Here is a 13,117-nt window from a genome sequence, read left to right on the forward strand (position 1 = left end):
ATTTTAAACACACACCGTGCCTCACAGTGGGTTCAACTCCCCCACTTTGCACCGACTTTAATTGCCTGAAATCCATTAAATATGTCATCTAGGAACACTGTAAGGAGAGGAAAATGGAGAGAAGGGGGAAAAAACGGTTTCTGGTGGTAATAAGCTGTTTGAAAGCAAAGTAAAAACTGTTCTGGCAGCTCGGTTGAATTTTCTCCTGGTGTTTTTTTCTAAGAATTCAAAACCGGAATATTAAAAAAGAGAGGCGGAAGAGTGGGGGAAGAGAAAAAATAGGGGACAGTTGAGGCCTTTTAACTACAGCGTTCTGGTTTGGATCAGCACCAGCACTTCTCTGTGTACGCTTACGCTGTAGAGCGCTGGCCCCCGGCCCAGTTTTGGAGGGGTGTTGTGGAGGCTTTTTAGGGAAAGAAGGAAAGGAGGGAAGGAGAAGGGGGGGTCTGAGCATTGTGCTTGGGGCCGTTCTAATGCCCAATAGGTTAGGTTTCAGTGTCTGTCTCAGCTCGTACTCTGTACACTTTGATTCCACTTTCTTAAAAAGAGATGGAACAACAACACAGTCACAACCTGCCCCCCCCCCTAAAACACTGGGAGAAGAAGTTATGGGCGAAGATGTACCCCCTACCCAGCGTCAGCGGAGGTTGGCTGTGATTGGAGGAGACGAGCAAGGCATACGGAAGGATCATGGAGAAGGCTTTGTTTTTCGGGGCAGCATTGACGTCAGGGGGAGGTCAGAGTGGATGTGGGGTTCCACTCTCGTTGGTTTTGTTATTCTCATTCTCATTCTCTGGCCTGATAAGGAGATCATCCTTAATTGCTCCCGTTTGTCTTTGTTTGAAACATCTGTAGGGTACAATTTACAATCTTTTAATAGTCTATTATCATTAGCTGCTTTGTTATGTTTGTCCTAGATATACAGTATATGTAGCTCTAGTACCAGCTCTACAGTATGTGGCAAATGTACAACTTTAAAGCAATTAATACTATCATTTGACACGTATGTTTGTGCCTCATTCCTCATGCTGAACGTACAGCACATTCTTGTTTTGAAGTTCCATAGATAACCTGAGCTAACCCCAGACTGCCACAGAGTAAACAGTAAGAGAAGCTGTCCATCCAGAGAGGTTAAGGGGCTATAGGGGGGCCGCAGAGGGGTCTTAGGGGCCACAGCAGTTGGCCAGTGAGAGTTTGGCCTCATCTGGACAGAGGTTGGGGGTCTTTGAAGTCTCGCTACCTCCGGACGACGGGAGCATGGGAAACAGACCTGGTCACCTTTCACCATCATGTACCGTGCTCATCATCAGACACAGCTGCTGCCACTCCGGGGTCAGAGTTCACCTGAGAGAGACGAGCTCCCGAGCGGGGGCAGTCGCCACCTTAACCTGTCTGACTGTGTGTCTGTAGGGAGGAGTGTTGAAAGAGAAAATAAGATGGTGAGAAATAGGGGGACAGAGTGAGAAGGAAATGGGCTTAAAAGAACCTAGCTAGTCCAATTATAGTGTGTTGGTTCATCCTGGAAGGAAGAGCATGGTTTACTTCTTCTGTATCAAAGTATGTGTGTACTGTCCGGTTTGCATGCCAGAGAAAATTATGGGAGGTGACCGACTCTGATAGTATTCTGATTGCACTCTGGTAGGCGGGAGAGAGGAGTGGGAAGAGGGAGAGGGGCTAAAACAGGGAGGGAGAGGTGGAAAGAAGGACATAGGCCCAAGAAGGCTAAAGGAGTGTCTAACGGCTCCAGTAACCCTGGAGTGTTCCCCCCTCTTCTCCCTGCTCCTGTAATAGAGATATAGGAAGTGATGGTGGGGAGGACATCGGTTGTGAAGTTTCTCTTCTTTCTGAGTTCATCTGCTTATGCAATCACTCTCCCAGGTGCCGAGAGAGAGAAATGGGGAGGGGGGGTAGAGAGAAGATAAAGTGTGTGTGTGAGAGAGGAAGAGGTAGAGAGAGAGGGGGGGCTTCAGGGAACTACAGAAAATGAGATATATGGGGTGAACGAGCTGCAGTTACAGTATGTAGGCCAGACAGAAAAGGGGTGTTCCTAACTTCCTATACGTCCCTGTGGGGGTTTATTTGAATGAAGGAGCATGATCAATCATTGTGTGGGTAACTTACCCTTTACAAACCAAACATTTCTCACTCACAACAAATGTGAAATAATCTTTCTCCCTTCTGGAGCATAATGATTATTCATGGGTGATAAATATCCCTTCTTCCCAACAGCCATATCTTCCCGATGACAGGAGGCTAAATATTGTAGTTGGAAGAAGTGGTAAAAAAAAGCGCTAACTGCAACTAGATTAAATGGATGTGATGGTCTAGTTACCCACTTGGTAACGCGTCCTGCAACCTTCAAGAGAACAATTATGTTTGAGTTTTAAGTGTTTCCAGTGTGAACTGTAGTTTCTTCCCAAATGGCACCATATTCCCTATTTAGTGCAATACTTTTGACTAGGGCCCATAGGGAACAGGGTGCCATTTGGGACGTAGCCTGTGAAGCCATTGCTGGGTTGTAAGACTGGGTTGTAAGTCCATACAGCCCAGTGTTGTGAAGGCGGCTAGGGAGTGGAAATAACAGTTTAGGGCTTGCCCCCTTGGACCATATGGCTTTGGGCAAAAATAGTGCCTTTATATAGGGAATAGGGTGCCATTTGGGACATAGCCTGTGACCACCTCCCTCACTCTTTCTCACTACCTGCTAGCTGTAGTTATCCATGTTGTTCAGGCTTTGGACTGAAACTGTTAATCAACGGAGCTCTGCTGCTCAGCCATGTTTCCCATACAGTGTTTCTGTTGACAGTAGAGATAAAGTGAGCAAAGTTACTCTCACAAATATCAGTAAGACTTATTTTACAGCACGGTTTAAGCTGATATGGTTTTAACTAATAAACTATGTGGTAACAATGAAAACTTTCTGGTACTGTCTGGTACTTCCCTAATATAATATATGTTACTGTTTTGCCATAGATGGACAAAATCGAATTTGATATTTTGACTGAACAAAAACCCTGATTGGTCATCTCTTTTCTTTAGGGGCGCCCTATTGGACATTGCTGGAGAAGATGGAGAAGAGGCTACATGCTGTACCTGCTGCCAACACAGTCAAGTTTCGCTGTGCTGCCGGGGGCAACCCACGTCCTAAGATGCGCTGGCTGAAGAACAGCCGACCATTCCGACAGGAGGACCGCATGGGCGGGTACAAGGTACGAGAGAGAACCCCGCACTGAAGCATGCTGGGACATGGAGTTTCTCATGACTAGCGCATTGAAATTAGTCTATGTAATCAAATGTTTCATTCAAGTTTACTTTTGTGACTGTTGTTTAGAAAGGACTTTCAATGCATTTTTCTGTGTCTTGATTTTGATGCAGACTGTTGCCTTTCCATTTTGGCTCTACTGCTACTACTGTTGAGCCGCGCAGCCTAGTTAAAGTTTACGGTGTGGCTGTGGATTCGACTTTCTGGACCCCTTTTCCCGACATCTAAAGGTCCTGAAGCTTCTTCACGTGTGCAGGATTCTCTACTTTACGCACGGTCTCTGACGAATCTTTCTTGTTTAATAAAGTTGATCAAAGTCTGCAAGAACACATAATGAAAGTATACAACATAACCAAATATAATCGCATAGTATAACGTTAGTGTAATAAGGGAGGGTGACCATAAAAATTGGTGTGTAAGGTAGAGGTAAAGCCAGTGATTTAGATCATCAGCTCTAGGGAAAAGGGATCCGGCGGGACGGGGCGGTTACCTATGGATCCGCAGCCTCGGCCTAAAGTTGAACAGAAGGGACCAGCCTATGTTCTAAGAACCCATGTACTTCGCCAAACTGCTGTTTGCACATTCTGCAAACTCAAACAATGTAAACACACCAAGAGGTGACCTAAGACTCAACTTTCGACCATACAAACACACATGCTTTCCATCCAAATGTAGTCCTAAACTTTTTTTTTCTCAATACATTTGATGATAATATTTTCATGTCATTTAAAACATTTTTTTTTTAAGAGATGTTTGAAAAGTCCATGTGCATAGAGTGGAGGCGCATGCGCGTAGCGATGGGACCCATGGGGAGGGAGTAGCTCCGTTTTGTACCTTCAAACTGTGATTATATGTAGAAGCCAGACAACATAGTTTAAATTAAGCACTTAAAATCAATAGATCAATATATCCCCAAGTACCTGGGAGAGAGTGAGCGATCAGTTATATACTGTAAAACTATTAACTAATCTGTGGGTAAAGTGACGCTGCGACTCGATCCCAACAAGCCATGGCTTCCTTTAGAGGAAAAGACAAACAACTTGGAGATGTAAATGAGAGCAACAGTTGAAGGATATCCAGGAAAACATAACTAAAATACTCTAAATGCTCACCAAAACAAATAAACTGTTACAAGCTGTTAAAGTAGATTTACTTAAAAGGAAAGTACAGTCTATCATGTCAATATGCATATACAGTTGAAGTCGGAAGTTTACATACACCTTAGCCAAATACATTTAAACTCAGTTTTTCACAATTCCTGACATTTATTCCTAGTAAAAATTCCCTGTCTTAGGTCAGTTAGGATCACCACTTTATTTTAAGAATGTGAAACGTCAGAATAATATTAGAGCGAATGGTTTATTTCAGCTTTTATTTCTTTCATCACATTCCCAGTGGGTCAGAAGTTTACATACACTCAATTAGTATTTGGTAGCATTGCCTTTAAATTGTTTAACTTGGGTCAAATGTTTCGGGTAGCCTTCCACAAGCTTCCCACAATAAGTTGGGTGAATTTTGGCCCTTTCCTCCTGACAGAGCTGGTGTAACTGAGTCAGGTTTATAGGCCTCCTTGCTCGCACACGCTTTTTCAGTTCTGCCCACAAATGTTCTATGGGATTGAGGTCAGGGCTTTGTGATTGCCACTGCAATACCTTGACTTTGTTGTCCTTAAGTCATTTTTCCACAACTTTGGAAGTATGCTTGGGGTCACTGTTCATTTGGAAGACCCATTTGCGACCAAGCTTTAACTTCCTGACTTATGTCTTGAGATGTTGCTTCAATATATCCACATAATTTTGCTTCCTCATAATGCCATCTAGTTTTGTGAAGTACACCAGTCCCTCCTGCAGCAGAGCACCCCCACAACATGATGCTGCCACCCCTGTGCTTCACGGTCGGGATGATGTTCTTCGGCTTGCAAGCCTCCCCACCAAACATAACGATGGTCATTATGGCCAAACAGTTCTGTTTTTGTTTCATCAGACCAGAGGACATTTCTCCAAAAAGTACGATCTTTGTACCCATGTGCAGTTGCAAACCGTAGTCTGGCTTTTTTATGGCGGTTTTGGAGCAGTGGCTTCTTCCTTGCTGAGCGGCCTTTCAGGTTATGTTGATATGGGACTCGTTTTACTGTGGATATAGATACTTTTGTACCTGTTTCCTTCAGCATCTTCACAAGGTCCTTTGCTGTTGTTCTGGGATTGATTTGCAAAGTACGTTCATCTCTAGGAGACAGAACGCATCTCCTTCCTGAGTGGTATGACAGCTGCGTGGTCCCATGGTGTTTATACTTGCGTACTATTGTTTGTACAGATAAACGTGGTACCTTTAGGCGTTTGAAAATTGCTCCCAAGGATGAACCAGACTTGTGGAGGTCTACAATTTTTTTTCTGAGGTCTTGACTGATTTATTTTGATTTTCCCATGATGTCAAGCAAAGAGGCACTGAGTTTGAAGGTTGGCCTTGAAATACATCCACAGGTAGACCTCCAGTTGACTCAAATGATGTCAATTAGCCTATCAGAAGCTTCTAGCCATGACATAATTTTCTGGAATTTTCCAAACTGTTTAAACTTCTGACCCACTGGAATTGTGATACTGTGAATTATAAGTGAAATAATCTGTAAACAATTGTTGGAAAAATGACTTGTGTCATGCACACAGATGTCCTAACCGACTTGCCAAAACTATAGTATGTTAACAAGAAATTTGTGATGTGGTTGAAAAACGAGTTTTAATGACTCCAACCTAAGTGTATGTTAACTTCCGTCTTCAACTGTACATGGTGGGCATGTGCATGAACAAGACAACACAATTGGGCTTCTGGAAACAAAGGTGCAAAATTTACAAGATGAACTGCACCAGCAAGAAAACAGAATGAGATAAAATATGAGATTATTGTCCCTACCAAAATACGAGGAAAAGGGCGTTGTCGTACCCTCTTCATGACTTTCTTGGTGTGTTTGGACCATGATAGTTTGTTGGTGATGCGCCCGCCAGGTTGAGAGCCATGTGTTCTTTGATACATGACCCTGCCAAGCCGCACTGCTTCTTGACACACTGCACCAATGTGTCTGAGGAAACACTGTACAACTGGTGACCGTGTCAGCGTGCATGCGCTCGGCTCCGCTACACGAGTCGCTAGAGCGCGATTGGACAAGGACATCCCGGCCGTCTGCAACCGGGAGACCCATGAGGCGGCGCACAATTGGCCCAGCGTCAGTCCCCTGCTGATTATAGACCCATTAGTTTAATAAATTGTCACAATAAAATACCAAATCTTGTAAGCAATAGAATAGCAAAAGTCTTACCAGACTTGATAAGTATCAATTAAACAGGGTTTGTTAAAAATAGACGCTAACAAACAAATACACAAACATGTTTCGGTTTAATGCAACACGTCAAAAAATATTTATCAATAATGGCGGTTGATGCCAAAAAGGCTTTCGACCGTCTTGAATGGCCTTTCCTATTCAAAACTTTGGAAGCTTTCAACTTTGCAGCTGAAATAATACATTTAATAAAAGTATTTTCTAAATGTCCTAAAGCAAAAATAAACACAAATAATACATTATTACATTTACATTTAAGTCATTTAGCAGACGCTCTTATCCAGAGCGACTTACAAATTGGTGCATTCACCTTATGATATCCAGTGGAACAACCACTTTACAATAGTGCATCTCAGTCTTTTAAGGGGGAGGGGGGGGTTAGAAGGATTACTTTATCCTATCCTAGGTATTCCTTAAAGAGGTGGGGTTTCAGGTGTCTCCGGAAGGTGGTGATTGACTCCGCTGACCTGGCGTCGTGAGGGAGTTTGTTCCACCATTGGGGTGCCAGAGCAGCGAACAGTTTTGACTGGGCTGAGCGGGAACTGTACTTCCTCAGAGGTAGGGAGGCGAGCAGGCCAGAGGTGGATGAACGCAGTGCCCTTGTTTGGGTGTAGGGCCTGATCAGAGCCTGAAGGTACGGAGGTGCCGTTCCCCTCCTCATTATCTGATGAAATTGCTTTAGAAAGCGGCACAAGACAGAGATGTCCCCACTCCCCCCTCCTGTTTGCACTGGCAATTGAACCGCTTGCATAAATAATTAGACAGGACCCAAACTTAGCAGGTATCAGTATTGGTAAACATCAATATGAACTAAACTTATTTGCAGATGATCTCCTGATATACTGTACCAGACCAATATTCCCCCTTTGCTAAAAAACATTTTCAGAAAACTCTAAAATCTCAGGATATAACATTTATGTGAAAAAAAGTAATAATAATGGCAATAGGAATAAGAAAAAGAATAACTCACGATTTACAGCAATCCTTTAAATGGACCACAAAAAATATGAAATACTTAGGATGCCTTGTAAGTCGCTCTGGATAAGAGCGTCTGCTAAATGACTTAAATGTAATGTAAATGTAGTAAGTGACAACAAATAATAAATAACTTTATTCCATTACTCAACAATATAAAGGTAGATCTAATTAAATTAAATAATCTTCCCATACATCTTACAGGTAGAATAAACCTATTTAGAATGGCATGGCTCCCAATGTTTTTGTATAACATTTTTACCCCCCCCCCACTTTCTTTAAAAAAAGTATACTCGGTCATAACAGACTTTAAAAATAACGTTTTACATCTTCTTAAATCTGAGGGTGGTTTTAACCTTCCAGACTTGGAATTGTATCAATTCGCTACCCGGCTTTTACTTGCGACATATAACTAACTATATGTTGCAAGTAAAGACGAACAATGGGTACAGTGGTTGCTCCACTAAAAGTTGTGCGATTATGCTGTGGAACTTATAGGTCATTTGTGGTTTAGTACGGTACCCTGTGTCACCACTTCATTGCTCCAGACCAGCGCAAGGGGGAGTTAGAGCACTGATTATGCTTGTGGGTCCTACTGTGTCTCTAACTGACAATGAATGGGCGACATAAACCTAAATAGAAATGGATAATTGTGCACAACTTCAGTATTACTTACTTAAAACTGTTACGCTAAGATTTTTATTATTTTATTTTGTTAGGATTATTTTGCTCTTTCTGTAGTACTGTAGGCCACTTCCAACCAGGCATGTAATACAGTGCCTGAGTGGCGCAATGATCTAAGACACGGCATAGCAGTGAAAACTGTGTTGCTACAGATGCTGGTTCAATACCTGTGCTGGCCTTGACTGGGAGACCCATGAGATGACTGTAATTTTTTGGTTTAAATAAATAATTCTAAATAGCAAACTGGCTTTATTTACAAATTAGTAACAATCTCTCACCCCATGTTCAAGAATGGCCTTTTTCTCACTAATTTTACATTATTTGAAAACAAAATAATCTCCAAAATTGTTATTTTTTAAACAAAGTGATTATTATTAATTTAGAATGATATAAATGCCCGCTTTGGATATGCTCACAGATATATTATTAACCCTGTTATTAGCCGGACAATATATATTGGTCATATTGGTCCAGCTGTATCCACTGAAAGCGCGCAAGGTTCAAGGCACAAGTGCAGGGGGCACAGGATGGGCTGCAGAGCTGCGAACAGAAGACCGACCTAGCCCATGGGAAAGGGAGGAGAAGGAGGAAGGGGGAGGGAGGGTGGACCCCCACCCCGCCACACTGGCAACACTTTAAGGGGCATTGCACTAGAAATGGAGCTGACTAGGGAAACGTTCCCGCTGTTCTGTTCTTAGTGCCAGTCTGCCCATTCAAACTAAAACAATGTAACGAATAATGGAATCTTTATGCTTTTGTTAATAAAATAATGATAAAAATGCTCTTTCAAAATCCTATGTTTATTTAGTTATCGATCCATAACGAATTACTATGGGAATAAATATCACTGAATTACAGAAATATCCTCCAATCGTCTATATTTAATTATTGGGGGAGAAGTCACGTTGTATTTTTCGATATACTGTAGGCCTACCGTAGGCGACTTGAGTCTCACTAGTGTTGAGTAATGTGCTGTTAAAAGTGGTGTAGGTCTTATTTATTTAAAGAGCAAATTGAAGTTAGCAGCAATAGGATTTGAAGCAATAGCCTACAACTATTTTAGCACCGTTTCGCGTTGCAGTGAGACAAGCATGGGGACTGGCCTTGATAAATCAATTCGATTTTTATTTTCGCTGAATCTCCATTTGGGTATTGGTTAGACTAGAATTAAAAAATTAGGGTGTAGAAATGTTATGCTCTTAGTGTAACCTTTTTTTAACTAGGCAAGTCAGTTAAGAACAAATTCTTATTTACAAGGACAGCCTGCTCCTTCCTCCCTATTGGGGAATTGAACCCCGGTCTCCCGCATGACACAGGGATTCTTTAGCTAAATAGCCCAGTACTGTACTCCCGACTGTCAAGTTGTACAGCGCCCTATTTTCCGTTCCATCCTAACGGAAACCCAGAGGGTTTTTCGTTTTTCTTGGAATAGAAGCACCATAATATTAATCTAATTAATTAAGCAAATACCAGTCAAAAGTTTGGACACACCTACTCACTCCAGGCTTTTTCTTTATTTTTACTATTTTCTACATTTTAGAATAATAGTGAAGACATCACAACTATGAAATAACACCTATGGAATCAGTTAAGAACAAATTCATATTTACAAGGACAGCCTACTCCTTCCTCCCCATCTCAGAATTGAACCCTGCATGCCCGAACGACACGGGATTCTTTAGCTAAATAGCCCAGTACTGTAGCTTTACTCCCGACCGTCACATTGTACAGCGCTATATTTTCCATTCCATCCTAACGGAAACCCAGAGGGTTTTTTGTTTTTCTTGGAATTGAAACACCATAATTTACATTTAAGTCATTTAGCAGACACTCTTATCCAGAGCGACTTACAAATTGGAAAGTTCATACATATTCATCCTGGTCCCCCCGTGGGGAATGAACCCACAACCCTGGCGTTGCAAGCGCCATGCTCTACCAACTGAGCCACACGGGACCACAATCCACAACCACAATCCAATTAATTAAGCATAATTTCTTAAAATCAGTGCCATATACTATGTTCTTACAAAAAAAGGTTTAACATTCTCTAGTACAGCCACTATTGAAGGCTATCTAATACTTCTCAAAGATCCACTCTGGTGGTCAAACTCGTACTAACGAGCATTAACGGTACCAGTGTTACCAGTAATTACAATTTAGCAATTAACACTGGAGTGATAGATGTGTAGATGAAGATGTGCAAGTAGAAAAGCTGGTGTGCAAAAGAGCAGAAAACAAAAACAAATATGGGATGAGGTAGGTAGTTGGTTGGATGGGCTATTTACAGATGGGCTGTGTACAGCCGCAGCGATCGGTAAGCTGCTCTGACAGCTGATACTTAAAGTTAGTGAAGGAGATATGAGTCTCCAGCTTCAGTGATTTTTGCAATTCGTTCCGGTCTTGGGCAGCGCAGAACTGGAAGGAAAGGTGGCCAAAGGGGGTGTTGGCTTTGGGGATGACCAGTGAAATATATCTGCTGGAGCGCATGCTATGGGTGGGTGTTGCTATGGTGACCAGTAAGCTGAGATAAGGCGGAGCTTTACCCAGCAAAGACTTATAGATGACCTGGAGCCAGTGGGTTTGGTGACGAATATGTAGCGAGGACCAGCCAACGAGAGCGTCGCAGTGGTAGGTAGTATATGGTGCTTTGGTGACAAAACGGATGGCACTGTGATAGACTGCATCCAATTTGCTGAGTAGAGTGTTGGAGGCTATTTTGTAAATTACATCGCCGGAGTCAAGGATCGGTAGGATAGTCAGTTTTACGAGGGTATGTTTGGCAGCATGAGTGAAGGATGCTTTGTTTGCGAAATTTTGGATTGGAGATGCTTAATATGAGTCTGGAAGGAGAGTTTACAGTCTAAACAGACACCTAGGTATTTATAGTTGTTCACATATTCTAAGTCAGAACCGTCCAGAATAGTGATGCTAGTCGGGCGGGCGGGGACGGGCAGCAATCGGTTGAAGAGCATGCATTTCGTTTTACTAGCATTTTAGAGCAGTTGGAGGCCACGGAAGGAGAGTTGTATGGCATTGAAGCTCGTTTTGAGGTTTGTTAACACTGTGTCCAAAGAAGGGCCAGATGTATACAGAATGGTGTCGTCTGCGTAGAGGTGGATCAAATAATCACCGGCAGCAAGAGCGACATCATTGATATATACAGAGAAGAGAGTCGGTTCACCTTCCAACAGGATAACGACCCGAAGCACACTGCCAAGACAATGCAGGGGTGGCTTCGGGACAAGTCTCTGAATGTCCTTGAGTGGTCCAGCCAGAGCCTGGACTTGAACCCGATCAAACATCTCTGGAGAGACCTGAAAATAGCTGTGCAGCGACTCTCTCCATCCAACCTGACAGAGCTTGAGATGATCTGCAGAGAAGAATGGGAGAAACTCACCAAATAGAGGTGTGCCAAGCTTGTAGCGTCATACCCAATAGACTCGAGGATGTAATTGCTGCCAAAGGTGCTACAGCAAAGTACTGAGTAAAAGGTCTGAATACTTATGTAAATGTGATAAATATTTTTTATATATAAATTAGCACAAATTTCTATAAACCTGTTTTTCTTTTGTTTTTATGGGGTATTGTTTGTAGATTGATGAAGAAAGAAAACAATTTAATACATTTTAGAATAAGGTTGTAACGTAACAAAATGTGGAAAAAGTCAAGGGGTCTGAATGCTTTCCGAAAGTACTGTATATAAAAATACTTCAGCTGAATAAGATAATACGATTGGGGAATCATCCAATCTCTCGAAATCAAATCGACGTTTTTTAAAGTGCAATTAAAAGTCACATTATACTTTACAGTGATGGATTCATTTGCAAGTTATCTAGTGTGTTTGGATGGAATAGGGAAGGAAAAAGTGTGACACATGTAGTTAATGGGTGATAGTTTACGAGGAAACACAGCCATCTCTTCATGGGAAGTTCCGTAGAATGTTTTCCCTTGGCTTTAATTCTGTAGAAAGTCTCATTCTAATAAACACAGTATTCAGTAGAACGCTATCTCCTCACTGTCTTTAGTGACAGTTCTGTAAACACACACAAACAAACACGCACGCACACACACACACACACACACATATTGCACGCACACACACACACACACACACATACACACACACACTCCACTTGACTTGCCCATGCAAAACAAGTGCCCTAAAATAAAATACAGAATATCTAGTGTTTTCTCTCTAAGTAGTAAAAAGTAGAGTATTTAGAATCTACAGGGTTTTCGCTAGTGTTCTAAGGAGTAGAGGTGGTAAGTAGTATCTTAGGGAGAGCACCACCCCACAGTCTCAGCAAAACAGTGAAATTCCTTGGGTGGGGGTAGCAGCTCACCTTAGGACCAGTCTGTCACTCCCCGTAATATTGTTTTTCACCATGATGCGCTCGTGAGAATAGACCTGACCGCCCGTCACTCACTGAGCCTCCTCACTTACTCTCTCTGGCCTTCAATCCGCAGTTTGCATTGGTTTGGATGTTCCTTTGTGAGATTCACATTAATGGGTTGTTTTCCCTTTCAGGTGCGTCACCAGCACTGGACCCTGATCATGGAGAGTGTGGTGCCATCCGACAAGGGCAACTACACCTGCCTGGTGGAGAACGCATATGGCACCATCAACCACACCTACACCCTGGATGTAGTGGGTGAGTACTGCACTGGGCCTGCCTGGGATAGAGGGAGGGATGGGGGGGTTAATAATAACATCTGCGAGACACCTGCGAAAAGTAGGGGTCAGAACCAGGGTCAGCCATTTGCCGGTGTCCCTGGAGCATTTGGGGTTAAGTACCTTGCTCAAGGGCACAGCGGCAGATTTTACAACTTGTTGGCTCCAGGATTTGAACCAGCAACTTTTTGGT

General features: G+C 42.6%; 1 protein-coding gene across 7 annotated transcripts in view; it reads left to right on the plus strand.

Annotated features, from left to right (window-relative positions):
- LOC139570584 (fibroblast growth factor receptor 2-like) overlaps nt 1-13,117 on the plus strand; it is a 107,752-nt gene that overhangs the window by 36,800 nt on the left and 57,835 nt on the right. For all 7 annotated transcript variants that reach the window (XM_071392559.1, XM_071392558.1, XM_071392556.1 and 4 more), the window contains 2 exons: nt 3,040-3,209; nt 12,781-12,904. In XM_071392559.1, coding sequence (XP_071248660.1) covers nt 3,040-3,209; nt 12,781-12,904 — 294 coding nt within the window. The remainder of the gene's footprint in view (nt 1-3,039; nt 3,210-12,780; nt 12,905-13,117) is intronic.

Source organism: Salvelinus alpinus, chromosome 3 (genome assembly GCF_045679555.1).
Source record: "Salvelinus alpinus chromosome 3, SLU_Salpinus.1, whole genome shotgun sequence".
Lineage (NCBI taxonomy): Eukaryota > Metazoa > Chordata > Actinopteri > Salmoniformes > Salmonidae > Salvelinus > Salvelinus alpinus.